The sequence below is a fragment of the Alosa pseudoharengus genome, unplaced genomic scaffold (assembly GCF_046254945.1).
Source record: "Alosa pseudoharengus isolate Yale_2024_CS ecotype anadromous, Long Island Sound unplaced genomic scaffold, YU_APseudo_1.1 YU_APseudo_1.1_scf_14, whole genome shotgun sequence".
NCBI classification, from domain to species: Eukaryota; Metazoa; Chordata; class Actinopteri; order Clupeiformes; family Clupeidae; genus Alosa; species Alosa pseudoharengus.
The window spans coordinates 25,022,867-25,047,785 of record NW_027468609.1 but is presented as its reverse complement, the minus strand read 5'-3'; the positions used below and the strand labels follow the sequence as shown (position 1 = coordinate 25,047,785).

Genomic DNA, 24,919 nt, shown 5'->3' with positions numbered 1-24,919 from the left:
ACTGCCCCCCGCCCACCTCCTCTCTCTTCCTCTCCACATCCTCTGTGTTGCGTGTCTGTGACCGAAGCCAGCAGCTCAGGCTTGATCTCCGGCGCCGGGAGCTTGCACATTGATTTGACACGCGCCCCGTCGGCCATCTGTCCAGCTGTGTGCGGCTTTACGCCTTCACTTCCCAACGCCACGCACTTTTTGGGCCCAGATTTTGACAGCAGTGAGCTGTTTCAGGAAAAGCAGTGGTGTCGAAGATCTGAAACATTGGTGTTTACGTAAGGACTATTCGTTTAGTGTCACGGCAAGCTTAGTGTGAGGAACATGAGGGATGCTGTGATGTGTTGAGTGATATTGATTGTTTTGTATTTAATGATTTACTTTTTGTTTTGATAGCAGAGATGTAAAGATGTACAAATTGCTTTACCCCCTAAACCTTACCCATCCTTCCATATCCATACCTACCAATCCCCATTCACTGACTACTTTGTTTTTACGTTAGTTGAATCAATCGTGAGCTGCTCATGAGACATGATGTGTTTGCACACAAATATGTGAGACTATTATATTTGTTTCTTCCCTTGAAATTGTGGTGTTGATTACAGATACATGGTACCCTCCCCCATTAAATGAAATCTATGAGTAGGTTTCTTGCTTTGGGCATGTTGTTTATTGAATGAGTCAATAAGTATGCCCACCAGGCCTTGCTGTGCTTAACAGATGGGTTAATGTCCTTGTGATGATGTCTGAAAATCTATGTTACTTTCTGCTCCACAGGACAAGAAATGGATTTTAAACCATGAAGACGTCATTCTCGGAGAGCTCCTGGGGAAAGTAAGATTAATATGTGTTTGCTGCTAAAACAACGTGTTGTTGACAGATGCTCAGTTTGTTCAGTATAAAAAAGCATCATCATCATCATCTAACTGTCCTTGAAATCTGATGGAGTCTTGTCTATCTGTCTCCAGGGCAACTTTGGCGAGGTCTTCAAAGGCACGCTCCGAGACAAAACCCCGGTAGCTGTGAAGACCTGTAAAGAAGATTTGCCTCAGGACTTGAAGATCAAATTCCTGTCAGAAGCAAGGTCTGTCAACCTGTCCACTGAGAATTACATATATACTCAGTTATTTTTAAACCGTCGGCTCTAAAAACTGATCGCTAGCAAAGAGCTCTGACAGGAGCATAAATACCTGCTCAGATATGTTGCATTGCATTTGTTCTATCTTTGGAGCAGATTTAGTTAGTTCTGTGGTTTGTTGAAAATGGACTAATCTAATCTGTCTAATAAATATTTCATTTGTTCCATTGTCTCCACAGGATCCTTAAACAGTATGATCATCCAAACATTGTGAAGTTAATAGGTGTCTGCACACAAAGACAGCCTATTTACATTGTGATGGAACTCGTGCCTGGTGAGTCTTCCTTATTTCCTTCCTCTAATTAATCATTATTTGATGATGGATGCACTCTTCCATAGTATGTCCCTGAACATAGTTTTTTGTATTTTTTCACTCCCTTTGTGCTGTTTTTGTTGTTGTTATTTTTTACCTGAAAGGTGGGGACTTCTTGTCTTTCTTACGGAAGAAGAAGGAAGACCTGAAGACGAAGCAACTGGTGAAGTTTGCTTTAGACGCTGCTGGAGGCATGGCATACCTCGAGCTCAAGAACTGCATCCACAGGTAAGACTGAACACCTCTGGTTACGGCACAGCTTCATGTCTCTCAGCTAGATTTGTACTTTGTGCCCCCCCCCCCCTTCTTTTTTTGAGGGCTGGGAAGTTTCTTTCAGAATACATACCAAGCTGTTTTGGTCAGGACACTTTCCACCACTCTTGAGACTTGGGAGTTTCCCCTTATGAGTCGCACAGCTGTTCTGATGGAGACACGTGTGACAGAACTTATCTTGTTGGATATCTCTGTTCTCTTGTTAGATATCTCCGCCCACAACGAACACAGATATGGTGTGAGACATTACTAAGGCGGACTCTCTTTAAGTATGTTTGGGAAGGAACACCTGATCATGGAACATGTAGAACAGGACTATTTCTGCGCACAGAAAGAAAAAAACACTATAAATAGCTCCACCAAGCTCCTTTCCGTCCATTAACCATAACTGAATTAGGAGCCGTGAAACAAGCTCCTGTCCCTCCCGCTGAGATCCTCCAGTGAGGCGGTGCGATCTCAGCGCTCCTCCCGTATTTACGATCTCGCTCGTCTCTCGGGAGACGGAGCCCTCCTGCAGCGGTCCTCGCGTGACTCGCCGCTCTGTACACATGTGGAATGTGCCTCCCTCAGACGGGGATTGAGGAAGTGGCCCCAGTCGCCACTGAGATGGTGAATAGAATGAATGGCTGGCTCTCTCTCTCTCTCTCTCTCTCTCTCTCTCTCTCTCTCTCTCTCTCTCTCTCTCTCTCTCTCTCTCTCTCTCTCTCTGCCCCCCATTAAAATCTAGATCCCTGGCATTCCTCTCACCTGCTCCTCTTTTCTCCTCTCCACTCCCAGTGAGGGAGAGAGAGAGACCTTTCAGAGCCTCCAGTCAGCAGAAACGGCAGCGAGTGAGAAAAGAGTTTATTTTATTTTTATTGTTATTTATTTTGTTTTTTCTATTTTGAAAACAGCACTTTAGTCAGTGTAAGCTGTGTATAAATGTGCTATAAAAATACATTTTACTTACTTACTTTCTACCTCTGCAATTCCAATTCTCAGGTGTTGTGCATAGCTATAGCTGCACACTTGAATTCACCTCTATGGAAATGACCAACCAGGTCATTTATGATTGCTAGTTTGTATTAGTGGATAAAATGAAAGCACACTGCTCTCTCGGAGTGTGTATTTGTTGTCATTGTGTCATTCCAAACAGAAGCTGTTGTGACGTAATGTGCTCAAGAGGAAGGATGGTCATTATTAATGTTGCTTGTTTTCTCTTCATTCTATAGATGTAAATAGGCAGAAGGACGATGTTTTATTAAAATTGAGGCCAGCCAAATATCTCTTGGCAGCTATGGCTTGTTGTGTCGCTGTGAAAATTAATTTCCGCAAACCCTTGGGCAGGCACATCCTCTGTCCTTCGCGTGACCCATCTACCGGCCAGCTCCCCCCCGCCAACCCCCCACCCCACCCCAGCCAACATGCCTCTCTTTAATACCCTAAACCCCCCCCCCCCCCTTCAATATTCGCCCCGACTGCCAGTCTGGTCAGCATCTGTCAACTGAAGCTGCTCCAGACTTTGTGCCCTCTCTGGCCACCCACCCCCCCCCACCCATCATCAGTGGGCAAGTGCCAGCCAGTTCGCTCACCCCCCTGTTGCCACGCCAACACTGCCAGTTGGTGACACACACACACACACACCATCACTTCCACAACCTGCCCCCTGCCTAAATGGGTGCTTTCAGTCCCTCTCTTTGGCAATTTGTACATAGTGGCTCAAAACTGAACTGGACGGCCTCCAAAATAGCATGGGTCCAATTTAGTCACCAGTGTAATGGACCCCGGGGGGGGATTTATCCCAAATCCGTTTTTTTTTAGAAGGAATGTGCCCACCCGCACATGACATGGATTCTCCATTCTAATGCAAAATTGAAACATAATTCACCGTCAAATGAATACATTACAGTACTTGTAGTAAAAAAAAAAATCTATGCAAACAAACCACATGGTACAAGTGTGTTTTGTGTGTGGTTGAGATTCTGCTTTTTTGTACTGAGTTCTGCATCTGACCCATGCTGTTGAAACTGCTAATCCACCAGAGGTTTATAATGTGGATGGAAGCATAGATTGGAGGCAGGGTGGGCAACAGCTTCTCCAATGCACTCAGCCTACCAAGCAACATAACCCCTGACTGTTTTTGTATCATCTCAAATCTCTCAAGACTTGGAATTCTATTTGCAAATAGAAGTAATTTTTGGTGAGAGCCATCATTTTCTTGCCTATGACCCATTGACAATGATCTTTTTCAGCAGCGTGGGAGAAGCTGTAACCGCTTGATAGACTCTGGTTTCAGTTCTGATGCAGACTCTGCCACTAGTTGGGTGAGGTTGGCTTGCAAACATTGGGGTGTTCTTGACAACACACTTTCTCTCAGCGAGAGGCTGAGTGTGATTTCCGTGTCAGCTGCAGAAACCTTCCCTGGAGGTGGGGCGCGCACACAGCGAAGGCTGGCCTGCGCTATTCAGCCGACCTTTGACTCCAATCACAGTGTGATCTCAACTGTTACCCACAGCCCTGATGAGGGACAGAGAGGGGTTAGGGAGGGAACACATTGTGACGGTGTTCATAAATCTTTCTTCCTCCCTCACTCTGTCTCTCTCTCCCTCTCTCTCATCTCTCCCGTCTTTTCTCCCTTCTTTTTTTATAACTATCTTTCCAACTGCCTGATTCTTTTCTTCCCTCACTTCCTTGCTATCTTCTTTTTTTCTTTTTCTTTCCTTCTCTCTCTCTCTCTCTCTCTCTCTCTCTCTCTCTCTCTCTGTCCATGTCTCTCTTGACTTCCATCTCTCCCAGGGACCTGGCGGCCCGTAACTGCCTGGTGGGGGACAGCAACGTGCTGAAGATCAGCGACTTTGGGATGTCCAGGCAAGAGGACGATGGCATCTACTCGTCATCAGGCCTCAAACAGATCCCCATTAAATGGACCGCCCCAGAGGCTCTGAATTATGGTGAGACCACCCCCACCCCCCCAAACACACACACACTCGTTAAAACCAAATGAGATGGATTATGAGTTTATTTACGACCATGGCCAGAATCAATGGCAGACACCTTAAAATCTCATCTTTATCTCCCTGTGCCCTCATAACGTCCCTTATTTTCTGCAGTCATTGGCTCCCCTGCCTGATGGGCTACATTAACAACGTTAGGCTGGGCATCTCCTTTACGTTATGAGGAAGCATAATGTGTTGGCGTGTGTTTAATATTATATCGCTAAAGGACCAGTATAACGTACCAGTATAAACCTACCAGCCACATTTCAAACTAAAACGCTTAAATCCACAAGCATACTTTTTTCCCAACGTGTATATGAACAATTGCCCCAATTGCCACATGGCAATGTAATATTGATGTAATATGTAATATGATGGTGATGCACTGAATGATCTGTGTAATGGCAATACAATGTGTGTAGTGACATAACATAAATGTATTGTCCACTCGTCCCCCTCCAGGGAGATACAGCTCAGAGAGTGACATTTGGAGCTACGGGATCCTTCTGTGGGAGACATTTAGCCTTGGGGTGTGTCCCTACCCTGGGATGACCAATCAGCAAGCTCGAGAACAAGTTGAAAAAGGTAAGCATGGGGGCTGCTATTCCCTGGCTTGACTGCTATGATTGCTAATCAGTTGTTTCAAGTTCAACATAAGGCCTTGCATTATCAAGATCATAGCAAGTTGGACAAATGGTCCCAAACGCCGTCGTCTCCTGTCGTCAGTTTACACTGATTGCAGTCTTATGATGTTTTGGGGAAACAGGGTCCAGGTCAATTAAATTTAATGAATGTCTTTCAGTGTCACAGTTTATAGCCTCCTTCGGAGACAAAACAGTTTTATGTGCTGCCCCAGACGGTTACGCTCTCCTTCATTGTCTGGTCACCTTTGCAGCTTGTTTGTTTGTTTGCTGGTAACCACGCAACAACAACTTGAGACCAGAAATAATATTATCTTTTTCATATTTCATTGCCTCCGACCCAGACAAAACAATACGTGGAATACTTGAAGACATCTCGAAAGGACGCATACCAATTTTGGGTTATAGATTATAGATAGGAGTCCTCTCAGAACTTCAGAGCGCTTTAGTACATCCATCCATCATCCAATTACGTCTCAGGCCAGTGTCATTCATCAGTATGGGTTTTGCTAATGGATGGCTGTGGCAGATATGTAATTGATGATGAGCCAAAGGCATTTTAACTGGTCATGCTTTATCTGTCTTAGAGTGAGGCAAATATGAGATGGTGCATTGTAGACTCTCTAAAAAGCAAGTGGCTGTGAGACAGAAAGAGGGAAACTGGAAGGTGATGAAAGGGCTGTAGGCGCTGATTAGCCTTTCTGTGCGGTTAATTTGGTGCAGTTATGTTTTTAGAGTGGAAAAAAGGGAGAGTGATCCAAACAAACACATTTATAATGTTACCTGTAATCACTCTCTCTCTCTCTCACACACTTACTCACTCACTCACTCACTCACTATTTCTCTCTCTCACACAAACAGGGTCCTGTTTACCCAGGAAGCAGCTGTGTTTAGCTGTATTAAAGATATTTTTATCTGCAGGTCCAAATGCAACTTCTCATATTCACACTAACTTTTTACCCTTTTCTCTCTCACACGCTCTCTCGATCCCCTTCCTTCCCTCCCTCTCACTCTTTCTCTCTCCCTTTCCCTTTCTCTCTCTCTCTCTCCATCTTCCTCGTCCCTGTTGCCTTCCCTGATGCAGGCTACAGAATGTCCTGTCCACAGAAGTGCCCAGAGGAGGTTTACAAGATCATGCAGCGCTGCTGGGAGTACAAGCCCGAGAATCGGCCCAAGTTCGCCGACATTCAGAAGGAGCTGGCCTCAATTAAGAAAAAGTAGCCCAGGGGTGGGGGGTGGGATGGGGCATTGGGGTGGGGTGGGGTGGGGTGGGGGGATGGGTAAGGGGAAAGGATGTAGCCCAGGGGTGACGCCCAGGTGCTTCCTCTCCAGCTTGTGAAACATCTAGAATGTTTCAGCCTCAACAACACTATTACTCCTTTGTTTTGTTTGTTTTGTTTTGTTTGTTTGTTACATAATCACTGTGTGAAATTTTCCTATGCAACAGCTGTCTTGAGCCATTTTCAAGGAGGTCTCTTGTGTCACCTATATAGCCCTATACTTAGCCAGAATTACAGTATTTTTGATAAGGTGTTCTGCTTTCTGTTAAGGTCATTTGCCTTCTTTTTTAAAACCACGGTTGATCACAGGATGTTCGCCAGTTGATACATGGGTGTATAAAAAGTCAGGACAACTTTCAGGTTTTCCCTTCAAGTAGGATTGTGTTCTCCAGTATTCCCAGCCTGTTACTGTTAGACAACAGTACTCAATTTTCTGACCTCATAACAACGCGTCTCCAATTTGTCTTGACGAACATGGAGGAAATGGATGCAACAAAAAAAGCCTGATGAATGTAAGGTTTGATAACTGACTATTTTGTGGTTAGGCCTTTTTGTATTTACGCCTGTTTTGGGATGAAAATGGTATTGATTCTCTTTGAATTAAGTATTTTAAGGAGTTGTTGGAATAGAATACAGCACCAAATTCTCTGAATGTCCACTCTACAGCAGCAGAGGTATCTAAGCTCACAGATGCAATAAGTCCTTGTAAGATGACGTAGTGTAGTCTGTTTCAGGGAGACTCACATTCCCTGAGAATCATGTGAATCAGAGGCGAGACAGGAAAATGTGGATTGAAATTAATTACGGCGATCATAATAGCCCTTCATCATCGGCCTGTTAGGCTTGTTAAAATGCGCCCCATCCCCTTTTAAAATCCCATCCATAGACTCATCTCCCAGTATTAGTTGTGCTAATGGTTGAATGTCACGCTCCATTTGCAGCATGTGCTGATGATCTTAGCAGGCCTCTCAAATGAATGGCTGTTCAAAGAACAGACTGTGAGAGCTTCTTTTTTTAAAGTGCTTGTTGGCCTCCTCACAGTCAGGAAATCACAGGCAGCATAGAAAAAAATATGTATAGAGTGCGACGGAGCTGGGTTTGGCCAGCATTGCTGTTGTTTTGTGTGCGTTAACATGAGTTATCCCAGAGTTTCTGTTTCCAGGAGTGTAGCACTTCAAAGGTATGAGCTGAGCGAAGCTCACTGTAGGTTCTAAGTGCAATTCTTTTCAAACAATCCTCACTTTTAAACTGCAGCTATAGGCCCTTAACGCAAAGCTTGTTACACTTTCAGATAGTCATACATTGCAGGTCTTCATGTGAAAATACTAAGTATTTAAGTATAAGCAGATTGTTTGTGTGCCCCCCCCCCCCCCAAGGATTTTAATCCAAAGTAGTTGTTGATCAAGTCTCATATTCTACAGCTTAGGTTATCGGAGTTTGCATTGTGCCATTTTCAAAAATATACCTGGTTTGTTTCACCATAACAAACTGCTCAGAGTCTAGTGTCTGTCATATGTGACCAAAGCCACTTCCTGGCTTCATGGCAGCCTATGTTTCTATATGTTAATGTACATGTGCTATTTCCACCAAGGATTGTTTGTCTTTGATGCACAAGACCAAAATTGTAAACCGTATTTGATATTTTATGAAATTTAAATGTAAATTTGTTTTTTTGTTTTGTTTGGTTTAAAGAAGAAAATTTCCATCACAAGCATCCTGTTCATTTACAAGTATTATATGACCATCTGCTAGTGAATCATAAAAATGGCTTTTTTTGTCAAATATATCACAATGATGGTGATATCGTTCCAAGAACTACCCAGGTGCCATTTTGTCCTTGTCTTTTATTAGCCAAAGTTTGACGGGCCATCTGTGCACGCTCCTCAAGTGCATCTTTTTAAGAGACTTCCTTGAATTTCCAAGTCACATAAACGTGTCATTCATATGAGGTTAGTGGACTGACTTTCTCCTATCTCTCTCTCTCTTTCTCTCCTTAAAGGTTTACTCAAAACTTAATTTCCTCTGTATTTTGTAAATACCTTGTAGATTTCTTACTATTTTATTAGTTCAGTTTTTTTCTAATACTAAGCAAAAAAGAATGTTATGACTTTTTTTTCTACACATTTATACGTAAAAAAAAACATGTTGCCTCCGATAATGTGCTTCACAAAGAGAAAGGAAAAACTCTCTCTGGTAAACTGACAGTAGTGTGAATATTTACATGTCGGATGTAGTAACAGCAGCTCAGACCATAGCATCATGAACATTTTTCCCTATTGCATTTGTTTGGTTCATCAAGGTTAAACTAAGCATCTATGTGGAGACATTGCATTTCTCTACGTTTGTGCAGAGACGATGCACATCACATTTGAGAGTTCCAGAACATTATTGTAACTACTGTAGAGTGCAGCCTTGATTTGGTTTAGTATTCAACAGATTCCATAAAATAAAATGTAAAAAATTATTATCAAAAATTGTATCGGCAAAATTAGGCGTGTGAGCTTGCATTATAACTACTGGGTGACTTGGCTCATCTTAACACAAAATAGAATTCTGCCTGTAGTTTGTTATTTTGTTTTCATTTTATTTATTTGAGATACTATAATAGTATTCTTAGCATTTTTATCATTGCTTTTGTATTATTTGCCATAACTCCTGCTGTCCATTGTATAAAAGTATTTGCCAGTATTTGTTGTACACCATATAGATTTAAAGGCATCACAGTGGTTGTATCTTTTTGTCTTTTTCATATTTCTGACTGTAAACATACACAAACATTTGTTTCATTTGTTTATTACCCCAATTCCTATTGGAAAAAAAAAGAAAAAAAAATATATAGCGCTGGCCAAATATTGGTGCACAGATCAAATCATAGTAGTTTTGTGAATTACTGATCGTTCCCAGGCCTTGTTCATATCATGTCCAATTCAGTACGAGTGTCTTATTGTTCTGAATTATTCAAATATATACTCCTAGGCATATTTTAAGTATGTGTATTTCTGAGATTCCTCTTGTCTATCATTTCTATTTGATGCAGAAATTTAAAAGATTAATTTAAAGAGCTGGAATATTTATGTCCACAAAAGAGACCTTTTATATTTGATTGCACTTTTGGCCGAAAAACAGACAAAAAAACAAAACAAAAATGACCTTCACACAAGTCAAAATACTGTTGCTCAATTAATATTGAAGCCCAATTACTTCAAACCATTCCTTATAAAGAGAATACACTGGACTTAAAAGACTGAAAAGAATTGACATATATTAAAAAATAACTGGCAATTCTTTGTTCAAAGTGAACCAAACCTGTCAAATTAGCTCCCATTCGAATAAGTGATTTCCTTTTGATCTAAAATTGTATTGATTTCTGTTTTCTTTAATTCTTGACTTTTCCTGTTACAGCTCTGAAAATGGGCACTTCTACCATGGTGACCATATTTGTTCATGTTTATGTTGTACACTTGCAATAAATGTTTTTCTTGGCTCTTTCAGAATCTGTTTTTATTGTTATTAACTAAAACTTGTTTTTTTTTTTGTTTTTTTTTCAAAGCCCCGATAGGTTTGCCAGTAGGATCCTGTGGATTTAGATTAGCCAATACTTTCATTCATTTAGCAAACTGTTTAATCAAAAGCGACTGATCAATAGCAAAGTTTTACAGGAGTATTGAGTCCATGATCTTGGGGTGTTGTTAGCGCTCTGCTCCATGAGAAGCTCCTCCATTTGAGCCATAGAAACGTATAAAAGGATTAGGATGGCATAACACAAAAGCTGGGTAATGGACACGACCACTGCTTTGTCTGCTATGCTAGACATGTTCTCATGTTCCTATACCTTTGTGTCCTGATTTCTTCTTTGTATTCAACTGGGTCACTCTAAAGGCAAGGCCATACAATTCCAGTATATGATGAGGTTTCCTCCCACAAATGTCACTGGACTCCCTTTAGATTGTGTTTCTCACGTGTACCATCATGGCAATCACTCAGTTCTGCATGAATGTGGATGAACCATCTATTGCCAATAAGATTTAGCGGTACACAGGCACAACGTGTATATTCACAATTCACAGTCCATCTTGCCGAGATGGAAAGCAGAGAGCACATACTGGAGTCCCTAATCCAGGGGGTTATTGAAGTGTTTGAATTCCTGCGAATGCTCCACCTCAACCTTGCTATGAACTCCAGTTGGAGAGGTGGAATTCAATACCATACTGATTGATTCTGTAATGAGGACCATAAAACCACTGAAGGGCTCTTCTCGTCTACATTACCTTCCGCTGCCCATGAACACTTCACCTGAGGTATTGTGTGGTGGAGGGAATGGGTGGCCCTTTGTAGAAAGCTGGTGGATTTACCTTTGCTTTATGATTGAAGACACACACATATTGTGTGGGAAAATCTGTCATTGAATTTCTCACAATTGCCATGGCCATCAGAAATCCATCAGTGAGGGTCATGTCATGAGACCACCTTCCAATATTAAAAGAAAATATTTTTCAGTACACAATTCCATGTGATGATGGAATTTTCATTTAATACAGACTGTAGTGTGTGGTTGTTTTTCTCTTTGAAATCAACAAGAATTTCGTGTGATTTTTGAAAAATAAAATAAAATTTAAAAAAAGCAACCAACTGATTCCCACTACCATGTTTATTTCGTGCTGGATTTCTGAAATGATACAGGAATTGAAACATACATTACGGTAACATAATAAGCACTGTTTTGCTGTGTCTTGCATTGTTTTTCTTTTTTCCCCCCTCTAAACACGTGTAAAAATCAGATGTTAATCAAAAGCTGAAATGACAGTATCTTTTCCATATTCTTTTTTTTTTTTTACATTTCAATGAACAAAAGCTTCATTTTAAGGGTGCTATGAATACATGTGGTTGTCATTTTCCCTCACGGAACAACTGCAGATTGCTCACCCATGCTTTTTTTTTTTTAAACTGGAACATGGAAAAATAATCTACAAGAAAGAAAGGGGGGGGGGAAAAGAGTGATCATAACTGATCAGTTGACTCAGGAGCCATAACTGCCCTCTGGGGCATCGTTGATAACATGTGATGAAAATTCTCCCAACATTCACAAAGAAGCGTTTTCAGTGTGTGCTAGAGCAATTGCATCGTTTGTTTGTTTGTTTGTGTTTGCTTTTCTTTTCCTTCCCGGGGTTCATCGCGTTCCGCCCGCGCTGTGGTTGGACGGGGGGCCGTCCTGCTCGGATGTGAAGGACGTGTGGACAGGGTGCTCTGCCTGGGCAGGGGTCAGCACGTGACGGCACACTGGACAGGTCCCTGACTGGAGAACACAAAGCAACGAGACCATTGATTACACATCACCAAAATGTGAATCCCCCCTTCTAGAACAGTCACTGGCGATGCTATGCGAGTAGTACTTATTGCTGCACTAATTCTGTGGAGGTAGTACTTATTGCTGCCCAAACATGTCTTTGTTACACTGTACCTTGATTGTTTGAGTGGGGCTGCAAGGCTCTCATTTGCCACCGATAGTAGAAGGCTACCTATAATTGAATCCATCCACACTATGATTACACTGATTACGCTCGCATCATTACCATCATCAGATGTGGTTTAGCTGCATTACAGTCCTTGGCCTTCTGGCCCTTTCTCTGGTTCTGTCTCTGTCACTCTCAGTCACGCGTACGCGTACACACACACACACACACACACAGGAGCACTGACCTTCCTGAGCCAGAGGGTGACACAGAGCTTGTGGAACATGTGGTGGCACGGCAGCTGGGTTGCGATCTCGCCGTTGACGTACTCGCAGCAGCAGATGGCACAGCACTGCTCCTGGCCTAAAAAATTACAACCCAGACAAAGAGAGAGAGAATGTAAGAAACAGACAAAAGACAGACAAAGGAAAAGAGAGACATGACCAGAGGGCAAGAGGGGGGGGGGGGGGGGGTGTATGCAGGAAAATACTGGAAATACCAAATGTACATAGACAGAACAAATATCAGGATGGGGGAGAAGGGAGATGAGTGGGGACACATGTTGCTCCCAAATATCTCACTACTGTGTGCAAACTCTTTAGTGATTTAATTGGGGACCTCTCCTTGGGTATTCACTGTGAGAGTAACCATGAGGGGATGAGGTGAGAGGACACCTCCTGAAGAACAAAGACTATTCAACCCATATCTACACCTCAAGATTTGCAAGGACTTTGAAACGTATTCATCATACTTTCATAGTTTTTCTGTGTATAGATCTGTTTCTTTTTAATCGATAAATGTCTTCAGGATCTCCCAGCCCTTCAAAATTCATCTGCAGTCAAGTCATCCTAATGTTGGCTCAGTTTAGAAACAGAACGCAATAAAAACCACCAAAATCCAAAAACACCATTCAGCACCCAACCAAACTCCTTCATCCAAAAGCGTAGAATCTTTCACCTTGAACCATTCATTTGAGTCCTTTGGAGCTGAAATGGAGGCAATTTAGCCAGTAGTCTGATTTATAGAGGCAAACAGACTGTGCACCGTGCACTATAAACCTTAGTGTCTGAAAATACATTTCCCTCTGAGATTTATAAAGCACTCCTGCTGTGCACATGCAGATGCTGCTTGCATAAGTTCTTCCTCATCATGACATCATATCCTTTTTGTGGAAGAAGAAAAAAATGTGAATATCGACTTGAATTTTTCAATTGGAATGATATTTCATACATCACCTAGTATACCGCAGAACCTTTTTTTTTTTTTACGGATTTAATCCATTTTTCTTTGCATGGTCCCTCATGAGTCAAACTGATGGATCGAAAGCTTCTCATTCCCTACTGTGGACTGGTGCTTTTCCGGAGTAGTTTTCCAAGCTAAAGCTTTACTTTTGAAGAGGCATAATGCTGACTCTAGGCTAGCAGGATGCCATTATGTGAATACGCTAAGGTAATAATCATATTTCAGCTTCACATGCTTCCAATTATCAATCACGATTTGGGAAGACAATACCTCTGAGAGAGAGAGAGAGAGAGAGAGAGAGAGAGAGAGAGAGAGAGAGAGAGAGAGAGAGAGAGAGAGAGAGAGAGAGAGAGAGAGAGAGAGAGAGAGAGAGAGAGAGAGAGAGAGAGAGAGAGAGAGAGAGAGAGAGAGAGAGAGAGAGAGAGAGAGAGAGAGAGAGAGAGCAAAAAGTCTCAGGAGGGATTCGAATAGACTGCACCTACCACTGTGGTCGTCCTCGACGGTGATCTGCGGCAGGCACTCGATGATTTGTTCGGTGGCAGGCGGGTGGGCCTGCTCCACCTCAATAGCCAAAGACTCCAGGTGGGCCAGCGCCGCCTGAAATCACCACACAGAGTCCACCGTCACTACCATCACATCCTACATACAACCCAACACAATACACAGCCCAACACAATACAACACAATATACAACCCAACACAATACAATGTTTTTTTAGTGGCTAGGCTTCTATGAGTGTATTTCATGCCTAAAGACTTTTGCCCGTTATAAAGAACAGTGGCAGACATTTTTGTCAAAATGAACCTCTTTTCTACAACCGCTTATTTCGCAAGTCAGCTCTCGCCATCAACCCTACGCAATAAAACACACACCCACCTCAGACTGCAATTGAGACTGAATTAAGTCTGTTTAGTAACAATAAGGACAGACTACTGTTGTGTGGATGGAATGAAATGAAATGGCCGCTGTCTGGTTATGCCACTTCTGTCTTATGATGGGCAAAGCTTGAGTGCTCAGATCCGGTCGCGTGGAGTCCCCTTATTTAATCGGGCACTTAGATCATCGCTGACATGGTCATTTTTTTATTCAAGAAGCCGCAGCAGGCGAGGTGGAGGCAGAACAGGGGGTTTTATTTATCTAAGTTTGGAACAAGGAACTCACAGTATTGATCAAATCTAATTTACAGAGAAGAGCAAGGGAGCACAGATGCTAAGACAGATTTCCCCCCCTCCAGGACATACTGCAGTGCTCAGTCACAAACTGCCAGTGTTGTCATACTGAACGTTTTTTACTGAAGTTTTTCTTTTTTTTTTTATCCTTACAATCCAAAGTCTGTGCTCACTATGTAAGAATATACATGTTTATGTCATTTTCCTTGAGTTCTGTTTATAATACTCAGAGTGGAAAAAATACAAGGAATTATGAATGAAAACTGACTCTGCGACAATGTAAACATCCAGAACACATTTTTCCTCTTGGGAACTGGTTCAACTGCTGAAAAAAAATGCTCTGCATTACTACAAATCACCCAAGCAGCCAAGCAGCCCTACCTCCATGGCTTGGGCCAGCCTCTCTTCCAACGCCATGTAGGTGAGCAGCTGGGGGTCCACATAGGACATGGCCTGGGCCATGCCGAAGCCCTCGCCAAAGTCATTCAACAACCTGAGAACCAGGGGACATTTTCAGCATTACTCACACAGCAGTCCTCAATTCACATACAGGCAGGTGTGGTTGTGCTTGTGTGTGTTGGTACATGCGCGTGCGTGCGTGTGTGTTTTTTTATATCCAGTGCATTAAACAATAATGGACATCTAATCCGTTAGCCAAAGTTAATCCTCCTTCAGGTAGTTTATGGACACCAATGAATTCTGTAAGCTCAAAACACATGTCAACACAAACTCAAACTGAAAAGCGATAAGTCAACACAGACTCAAACTGGAAAGCAATAGTCAACACAGACTCAAACGCAACATTCCCAGGGTCTCCCTCACATCCACGGCACCAACCTCCACTCTGTGTCCAGGTCCTCGCTGACGCTGGAGTCGTCCTCTAGGTTGTTGTTGCCATCCAGGATAAAGAGTCCAGGGTGCACAAAGTGGCTGAGGCCGTCTGGCTCCTCGTCACTGCTGCTGCCCGTCTCCTCATTGTCCAACAGCCACGGTATCTCGCCCTCCTCCAGCGGAGCCTGGTCCCTGCGGAACGCACCGGAACACCGAAACCGGTGTGTTTCAGGACCACTGGTCAATTCTTTCATTCGTTCAAGACCAAACAAAAGCTCATAAACATCAGAGTTTTTTTCAGAGTAGTCTAAAATGCATTAATTCATTCATTCAATCAATTATTCCTTGAGTGATCTTCAAGAATGTAGTGACAAAAACATGAAAAGCTAGCCGACAATTTGCTATTAGATAACATCATAATTAAAACAGCATTATACAGCAAGAACCTTAAAATAAACACATATTCAAATACACTGTCCCAGTGTATTTAGAGATGACATAAAAACATTCTCTATATGACAGGCTGATTTGGATAAAACTATGAGCCAAAAGTAGATATGCCGAAAACAAACCATTTAAAAAAGTTATCACAAAGCACTGACGCAAAAGGGAACAGTGGCAACCCTTTTTTTTTATCACATTCATTTGTCACAACAGCTGGGACAAAGTGTCCTCACGGTCACAGTACTTTAATGATTATTTGCACCCTTTTCTACTGATGAAATGGCTGTTTCTGCAGCTCTAGCAACAAATCTAAAACTAATGTGCGACAAAATCAAATATAATGCAGTGTAAAGCACCACAGACAGTGGAATGCCACACTGACTGTAATGCTACGTCAAGTAATCTAATACAATACACTGTAATCTAATAAGAGTTGTGGTGTGGGTAGTGTAGGGTTTGGCTTGTTGTAATTCAATAATACCATTCCATGCAGCCCAATTTTGTTATACTCTAAAGTATGATGTTTAATCAGTGAGAACTTTTACAGGAGCTATTCTTTATGGGCCATAGTGCTATACATGGACTAAACCCAGTCCTGGACTAAAAGACAGCTTCAACTGAGATTTACACTGAAAAATGACTTTAGTCTAGGACTAGGCTTAATCCATGTATGGGAAAATGGCCGCCCCGTTAGCACTACTGTGTGTGCGTGTGCGTGTGTGTATGTGTGTGTGTGCATGTGCGTGTGTGTGTGTGTGTGTGTGTGTGTTTGGCTCGCGTCTCCTCTAGAGCTGTAGGATGACCGACCTATGGCAAACTCTCCAGCTCTACTACCTGCTGACTGTAGCACTGCTAATTTGAGGAGGCCTGTGCAAGGGACAGTGTGTGTGTGTGTGTGTGTATGTGTATGTGTGTGTGTGTGTGTGTGTGTGTCTGACAGTACTTCTGAACACCACCAAACGCAGTGTCTGTAATCTAATCAGTAGTGGACAGCAACTAAGTCGCCGACATGTAATCTGTTGCTATACTCGAGCAACCCTGAGCATGTTATCTGTATCTCTTAGGGAACACACACATTTTTAGAGGTCTTGCGCTTGCAAGTTTTAGATGTAAAACCTTACAACATCTTGTCATTCCTGGTTAAGCCTTCGTTTCAATCAAAAAATATGTTGTAATCCAAGCACAGGGTAACGTACATGTTGACTTGCTTAATTCACCCATTTGTTTATTTTGAAAAAATTGTCTGAATAATAAATCTCACTGTTGTGAATGGCAAAGTTAAAAACAAGTGGAATAGCCTACATCCATCTGAAAACAAACTATTGCTACATTATATAAAAAACGATAAACTGTAAAAGCCATAACACTTTTTAGAATAGTAACAAAAAAAAGGAAAGGCAATAGAGGCAGTCACAGATTCCGGATAGCTAATCTTGTTTATTTTATTCAAATTGGAAGACAAGGCTACAAGGAACAAATCAAATGTAGTGGCACTGTGTCTGTGGTACTGCAGGAAGTGATGTATGTGCAGCAGTGTCTGCAATGAGGAACAGGAAGTTCCCTAAAACAGCCACTGCAATCTCATGTCTGTGTGGTGTATGTTAGTGGGGAGAGGTGGTCAATACTGAGCCGTCCCCTTACATTATCCTGTGTGTGTGTGTGTGTGTGTGTGTGTGTGTGTGTCTGAGGAGCTAGTTAATGTACTGTATGTGATTTAATGCTAGTGGTAATAGAGTATAATGTGATAAATGGCATTTTGTGTACTGTATTCTTATGCGTGTTGTGGACATTGTGTTGTCTGTTGTGTTGTGTTGTATTCTTGCATGTTGTGTTGTGTTTTGTATTGTGATGTGTGTGGTGCAGTGCTCACTGGTCAGTGGTGGGGGCCTGTGTGGAAGTCTGGGCCCCGGACTCCTGCTCCCCGGTCGGCAGCTCGTCCAGCCAGGGTAGCGTCTCCCAGCTCTCCTCGCTCGAGCGCCTCTCCGGCTCCACGCCTGAGTCCGACGCCCACGATGCCGACCACTCGCCCTCACTGCACTCCGAACTGAAACACGCACACAGAGGATATGAGCATGCAAGAAGCATTCAACCACAATTTTACAAAGAATCATACAACCCCAAATCAGAAAAAGTTTGGAAGTTGTGTAAAATGCAAATAAAAACAGGTTATAATATACAAGTCTCGTAAACCCATATTTAGTAGCAAAAAGGACATAGACAACATCAAATGTTGAAAAATTAAGATTTTTACTATTTCATGGAAAATATAGGTTCATTTTGAATTTGATGCCAGCAATATGTTTAAAAAAAAATTGGGACGGGAGCATATTTACCACTGTGCTGCTTCATCTCTTCATTTAACACAATTCTGTAAATGTTTAGGAACTGAGGAGACCATTTGCTAGAGTTTTGAGAATGAGATAATGTCCAATTCCTGCCCGATATAAGATTTCAGTTGCTCAACAGTATGGGGTATTCCTAATCATATTTTTAATCATATTTTTTCATAACATGATGCACCTAATTTGACAGGTCTGGACTGCAGACAGGCCATTTTAGCACCTGGAGTCTTCCTCTGTGGTGTAATATTGTTTAAATATGTGCAGAAATAATTTTGGCATTGTTTTCCGGAAATATTCAAGGTCTTCCCTGGAAAAGACATTGCCTGGATGGCAGTATGTGTTGCTCAAAACCTGTATACATCATTCAGAATTGATTGGGCCTTGTCAGATGTGCAAGATGTCCATGCTGTAGGCACTAATACACACCACACCCTCATAGATGTTGGGTTTCGAACTGAGTACTAAAACAAGTTGGATAGGTTGCATACTTGGATAGCCCCTGTCCTCTTTAACCCACATGAGTCCATGATTTCCAAAAAGAATTGCAAATTCCTTTTTCCACGTTCCCTTCCCCCAGTCCATTTTAAACAAGCTCAGGCCCAGAGAAGACAGTGGTATTTCTGTATCATGTCTAAATAATATTTTGGCTGTTGCATGGTAAAGTTTACACAAGCATTTCTGAATTGAGTATTAAACAGAGTTCATAGACAATGGTTATCTGAGGTTTTCCTGAGCCCATACAATGATTTTCTTTACAGAAAATCTGGTCTAGTTTTAATGCAGTGCCATCTGAGGTCCAAAAGACCACGGCCATCCAATATTGTTTTTTAGCTCTATGCTTTGTTTGCCAAGAGTTCTCTGGATTCTTTGAATATTTTAATGATATTATGTACTGTAGATGATGAATTTCCCAAATACTTCACGTCATTTTAAGAAGAATTCAAATTACATTGTTTTATCATTTGTCCACACAGGTTTACACACAGTGATACCTCTACATCTTTACTTCTAAGAGACTCTGAGAGTTCTTACTTCTGAGAGTATCTTTTTCATACCCAGTCATGTTGCCAGTTACCCTAATTAGCTCCTCTTTTGTTTTCTTTATCATTCCAAAACTTCCAGCACTTTGTTACCCCCGTCCCAACATTTTTTTGAAACGTGTTGCTGGTATCAAATTCAAAATTAACATATATTCCATGAAATAGTCAAATTTGTTATTTTCAACATTTGATATGTTGTCTGTGTCCTTTTTGCAGCTAAATATGAGCTTATGAGATTTGCAGATTATTACATTCTGTGTTAATTCGCATTTTACACAATGTCCCAACTTTTTCTGATTTGGGGTTGTACACACGCACACAAAAAAACTTTTTTCCACACTGTGATGCAAATAAACACACCTACATGTGCAGTGAACAACCCCTCCCTCCATTGACACCCTCCTCACTCGAACCCACACACACACACACACACACACACACACACACACAGGGGACACAAGCATACACACGTGAGGCGCAGTTCGCAGGTGAGCGCCTAATCTGCTTAGCGAGGGAGCCTTAAGTGGCCAAGTGCGGCTGGGAGTGCAGCTGTGAGCGGCTAAGAGCGAGAGAGAGCCACCTCTGCCGCCTCCAGTCATGTGCGCCGGTGGCCTGAGTAAGCACAAACACGAGGCACAGGGCTGACTGCACACCCTCAGTCCTCAGTCCTCACTCAACACCCCACACCTCCCCTCCACCACATCAATGGGGCATATTCATCAGCCCCTCAAAGCCCAGGCACACTCCTCTACACACAAACAGCTTCCTTTTTTAAACACACATATTAAGCAAATAAAAAAAAAGGCAAAAACAGCAGCAGTAGCCTAACAGCAGTAGGGTAGGCTAGTGGTAGTAATAGGCCTGTCTGTAGTGCATAATTGCTCAGATAGTATGGAGTCAGTCGCTGAACTATGGAGTAAGAGTGGTGCACATACAAACGACCTTCTGAACCACAGTAATGCATGGGGTATCATCCACACCAAGGTCATGGGCATAATTACAGAGGAGAAAAACTGATCAATGGAGGTCTTGTATGGTTCAGTCGAAGGTGTGCCTGTAAACAGGAGACTCAAACGAAGGCAGCTTCCTGGCTACAGTGCTTTTTTATCAGACAACCAATGAGCAGGCCTAGTTAAGAGTCTAAAAATAAAAGTTCTAAAAGAGTGATTACTTGAGAGTGTGGAACACACATGCGGAGATGAGGGAATATTAGCCTGTAAGTGACCTACCTGTCGTCTCCCTTGCGGGCCGAAGCGCATTTCTCACTGAACTCTTCCAGGTCTTCCCAGAAGTCGTCCTCCTCCTCCTCATCATCATCTGCCCTTGACGTTTGGCTTTTCCTCGACGCGCCGTTCTCCTGGCTCCTCGACGTCGTCGGTGCGACGCTGTTCCCGCCACGGCAGCGCTCCGGCTTCGGGAGGTCGAAGAGGAACGCCGCGCCCGGCCTCTCCGTCTGCGTGAGGAAGAACGGTGGCGCCGAGCCGCATTTCACCTTCCCAGTGCTTCTCCCCGCGGCGGCTCCACTGCCACAAAACGGCATCACCTCCTCGGCCTGGGCGGAGGAAGAGGTGGTGGACGAAGGTCTCTTTTTCTCCAGGTGCGTCTCGCTGGTCTGTTTGCGGATTTTGGGCCGGACCACCATCTCTGCGGAGGTAGCTGCAGCAGCACCAGCGGCGGCAGATGACCCCTGAGCGTCCATTGCGTTCTCAACGTCCTTAAATGAGCCCATGACCTCTAAACCACTCGCGTCCAGCGGTCCCGCCCCGCATCTGTCCATGTCAGCGTCCGCGGAGGACGCGCAAACAGTTTCACAGTTCGAGTCGCGGCGAGTCCTTCCGTGAGCTGTGGTCAACAGCTCCTCCGGGGCAACTTTCGCAGAGTCCCTGCTGCCGCCGCATGCGTCCTGCGAAGAGGACGGGGCGACGTCGGCCTCTCCGCCACCACTGGCACCCAGTCTGTTGCGCAGGTACGAGTGCAGCCCGTTCAGGTAATCAAAGTCCTTGCCCAGGTCATTAATCATGCTGTCCAGACGCCTCTGCAGGCCGGCCGACGGGTCAGAGTCGGCGCCCGAGTCGTCCAGCTCACGATCCTCGTCGCCATCATCCTCCTCGGCGTCGCTGCTGTCCGGCTCGTAGGAGTCGATGTTGACGAAGCTGAGGGTGCTTGGGTTGGGAGAAACCGTGTTTCTTTCGTCCACCCTCTCGTCCGCGTCCCCCGTTAAGGGCCAAGCGCTGGCCTCTGCGCCCCGCTCTCTGGGCATTGGCTCCGGGGCCACCGCGTGGTCGCTCCTGAGCTTCTTGCGGTGGATGCCAGAGGACACCTCCATGCCGCCCCGACCGGAGGACTGCTTCCTAGTGGGGGCTGCCTCCTTGCTGGACTTTGAAGGTAGCTCCGGGTGGACAGTGTTGACGGGGAAGATGGCATGCAGCATCGAGGAGATGTTCCCTTTTGTGGCTGAATAGAAAGAACAGAATAAGGAAGACGCACACTGTAGACTAACATACCTCCAGTCTGAAATACAAACACTTTAACAACTGGCAGTCACATTGATGCCAGTTGATATAGAAGAGAAGAAAAATATGTCTACAGGATGCTAAGCCTCCATCAATCAGTCTTCCTTTTAGCATCAGAAATGAAAGTGAAGAGGAGCCATTTGCACCACATCACAATTCAAGCAGATGAATGCACAAGACCAAAGATTCTCAGCAAAAGAAAAAAAATCAAGGATTTTATCTTTCTATCAAAGAAGTCATTTATGATGGCTGTGATTTATTGCCTTTCTAACTTTTTAAAAGATCCTTCAGCCTTGATTTCAGGGATTTTTGCATAATTTGTTAATCTCAAAGATGTATAATAGTGTTTTTTTGTGCATCAGAGAGCATCTAATGTGTGTTATTTATGAAGGTCTTTTAAATTTCTGAAAACACCACAATGCACATCAAAACCATTTACCTTTGCTCTGCAATGCTCCCTCAATATTTTTTATAATGAGGCAAGATCAGGGGTATCTGCAACTCCTACAGGCTGTCGTCTCAACACCTACAAACTAAGATGAATGAACCTCACAGAGAGTGATGGCCCACACACAAAACACTTTCTTCAGGTCTGCTGCAACCCTAGAGTAAGATTACAGTGTGCATTTATAGAAGCCAGCCTCATATGCTGAACTAACCAAGAGGCACCACTTAATTTGGAAAGTCCATTACAGACACATCAACAAAATTATCGGCACAAATTAAAACAAATACTAAACAAAGTTTAAAACACAAAAATCCAATGCTAGGCAAGCTTAGTGGTCCGTTAAGTAACCCAAAGTTGATCTTAAATAAAACTCAAACTCTGATCCGATCCACATTCTTTGCTGTCAGATGCATCGACAGATTGTCTAATGGTTATATCGTGGAGTTTCTAGTTTTCAGTAGGAATCTTTGTGTGTATAACAACTGGTGTGCCATATCCTTGCTGAGCTAACAAGAGAGAGAAAGAGAGAGAATATCTCTCTGTGTATAAAAGGTGCTATAGTCAAGCTGTGCAGTGCTGATTTGTCTAGCTTCTATGTATTATTATGGGAGTAAATGCACTATACACACTTATGGAGCGTTCGCCTTCGACACTGTTCATCTCCATTTCCTGTCTGTCCTCAGTAGACGAGACTCTGCATTTGGAGGTTGGCCGGAAAGTGACGTAGGCGTGCCTCCTGCCGTACCTCCTTCCTGTGATGGTCTGATAGCCACCAGCTGGTTTGGGCCAGGCAGACTTGCCAGCTTCCTGACCCATAACTTAGGAAGGCGAGGGCGGGGTGAAGAAGGTGAGAGCAGCAGGAAAAACAGAGACATCAAGCAAAGTTATAACCCCAAAGACTAAAACTCATGACATGCAGGTTCTAAATTTGTGACAAAGTATAAATGACTAAGGGGTAATAACTTTGCCAAGTGCAAAGTTTTCCAAAAACTGGTAAATAAAGTAGAGTTGTTTAATGCTTGAAGATAACTCACTACCTTTCTAACTAATCTCCTTTACTTAAAACAAACGCATTCACTACGATGTCATGCTACCATACATGACGTTATTTTCACAATTTCCTCTGCAAAGATATAACTTGGCTGAGGTTAGGCTAATGAACCTCCAAATGCCTGCAGTCAGTGAGTCATGTTTTTAACGCTACGCCATTATGCACCAAAAAATGCAGTGATACATGGCAAAGACATCGATTCACAAGCGCTGAAGACAACGTTAGCTATTAAAAGACAAACCTTGTTAAATGAAAAATACGGTGTGTTAATCAGCACAAAGCTTATGTTAGCTTAACACCTAACGAAGTTACGCCAGCTAAATGTGTCAACCAGGCACTCCCTGACAGATCGTATTAACGCTGATTAATTCTGCAGTTCTTCTGTATGCAAATCGCGAGTTAGTTGTCCATGTCAATATGACTCACTCAATCGCACAATCTCTGGAGAACACAGTGATCTGCTTCCACGATAGAAATTAACGTTAAGACTTTAAAACTCCATGCATAGCCGCTTTGGTTAGCTAGCATGCAAACACTGGTCGAGTCTGTCTGTCATGACATGGCTGACTACAAACACACAGGAGCCATTGTTCCTCATTTCACTATTGTGCACTCGAAGGACAGATAGAATTTGCTGGCAAATGCCAATTTAGCAAACATTTGAATGCAATCCCATCGACTCGATGCAGTAAGTATAAAACGGAACACAGCTCACGGCAGACAAAGTCAAACTTGGCAAAAGGGCCTAGCAAACTATGGTAGCCAGTTAGCTTGTTCAATGTTGATAGCTAAGTGCCTAGCTAGCATTTGTTACCAAACAAGGAAGGCTGGCATACAACAACAAAAATACATTACCTAGGCGAGTCGACAGGGAGACATTACAGCAGACTTCTCCATGCAATCATGGATGTGTTTCGCAAATAACCTGTTTATTTAGCTACCATTTATATTAGCCAACTTTAAGCTGTTGTAATCTATCCAGAACCTTTTTACCTGCGTCCGAGGATTCAGCTAGCAAGCTAAGGATGTACAGAGCTGTCAGCGTCACAGTCAAACATCAGGGTCATATGACAGAATTTGACCAATCAGGCCGCAGCAAAAATAATCGGTTATGGGGATAAAATGGTAATACCACGTGTACAGTTCACACACACACACACACACACCAGGCTAGACAGCCAGACAGTATGGATATGCATGCATTAGAGGAAAAAAGACATACAAAATACTGTCTGTATCTAGCTTTCCCTGAATAAAACCCATATCCAAGTAGACCTTCACTTAAACAATTCTTTAGTTACTTCAGCAGAGGTTCACCATATGCCAGTGAAAAATAAAATGTTGTAGCACTTTATAAAAAAAACACACTTATGAATAGACATAAGTAGAAATAGAGTGACCTGTCCCTGAGTTTTGGGAAATATATAGGCTGTCTTCCCTTACAAAAATAATAGGAATCTAGCCTATTTTCGGACAAAAAAATAAGCCTAATCGTATAAGTAGGTTACTGAGCTTCCGAATGGACATGTATATTTATTTTTAGAGCTCCTTTATGTTCCCTTGCAATAGTTTTGCATTCTCTTGTAATACTTTTGCATTCCCTTGCAATACGTTTTGTGTTCCCTTGGTGCTTTTGCAATATTGACTTGACTTGAAACACGAAAAACAAAAGGTATGTTCATGAAAAAGGTAATCCATTTATCATTGTTGTTATGCATAGTGAAATGGTCAATATATTAAAAAAAAGTAGCCTAAATTTAAATATGGAAATCTCAGTCGA

General features: G+C 42.9%; 2 protein-coding genes across 7 annotated transcripts in view; one reads left to right on the top strand and one right to left on the bottom strand.

Moving 5' to 3' along the window:
• The window catches only part of fer (fer (fps/fes related) tyrosine kinase), a 34,839-nt gene extending 28,289 nt beyond the window's left edge, over window positions 1–6,550 (top strand). For all 3 annotated transcript variants that reach the window (XM_076284340.1, XM_076284339.1, XM_076284338.1), the window contains 7 exons: window positions 766–822; window positions 957–1,072; window positions 1,306–1,400; window positions 1,544–1,667; window positions 4,488–4,642; window positions 5,150–5,272; window positions 6,413–6,550. In XM_076284340.1, coding sequence (XP_076140455.1) covers window positions 766–822; window positions 957–1,072; window positions 1,306–1,400; window positions 1,544–1,667; window positions 4,488–4,642; window positions 5,150–5,272; window positions 6,413–6,549 — 807 coding nt within the window. In that variant the 3' untranslated portion in view covers window position 6,550. The remainder of the gene's footprint in view (window positions 1–765; window positions 823–956; window positions 1,073–1,305; window positions 1,401–1,543; window positions 1,668–4,487; window positions 4,643–5,149; window positions 5,273–6,412) is intronic.
• Window positions 6,551–11,238: 4,688 nt separating this feature from the next.
• pja2 (praja ring finger ubiquitin ligase 2) lies at window positions 11,239–24,171 on the bottom strand. 4 transcript variants are annotated; one of them, XM_076284334.1, is made up of 9 exons: window positions 23,995–24,171; window positions 22,718–22,906; window positions 20,357–21,581; window positions 17,616–17,789; window positions 15,308–15,493; window positions 14,852–14,963; window positions 13,783–13,897; window positions 12,306–12,421; window positions 11,239–11,901 (listed from the first exon to the last, which is right to left on the bottom strand). In XM_076284334.1, exons 2-9 carry the CDS (start codon window positions 22,902–22,904, stop codon window positions 11,776–11,778), a joined length of 2,241 nt encoding a protein of 746 aa, XP_076140449.1. In that variant the 5' UTR covers window positions 22,905–22,906; window positions 23,995–24,171; the 3' UTR covers window positions 11,239–11,775. The 4 variants fall into 4 exon arrangements, with proteins under 4 accessions (XP_076140449.1, XP_076140450.1, XP_076140451.1 ...); XM_076284335.1 differs by having other exon boundaries at window positions 24,133–24,155; XM_076284336.1 differs by lacking the exon at window positions 22,718–22,906.
• Between the last annotated feature and the right edge of the window lie 748 nt (window positions 24,172–24,919).

What these genes read in the sequence shown, in the direction of transcription:
- pja2 (XM_076284334.1), bottom strand. Translation starts at nt 22,904, where the DNA reads ATGGGTCAGGAAGCTGGCAAGTCTGCCTGGCCCAAACCAGCTGGTGGC. An exon ending in CGAAGGCGAACGCTCCATAA is followed by an intron (nt 21,582 to 22,717) that starts GTGTGTATAGTG and finishes CTTTCTATTCAG; the next exon opens with CCACAAAAGGGAACATCTCC. An exon ending in GCCCGCAAGGGAGACGACAG is followed by an intron (nt 17,790 to 20,356) that starts GTAGGTCACTTA and finishes TGCGTGTTTCAG; the next exon opens with TTCGGAGTGCAGTGAGGGCG.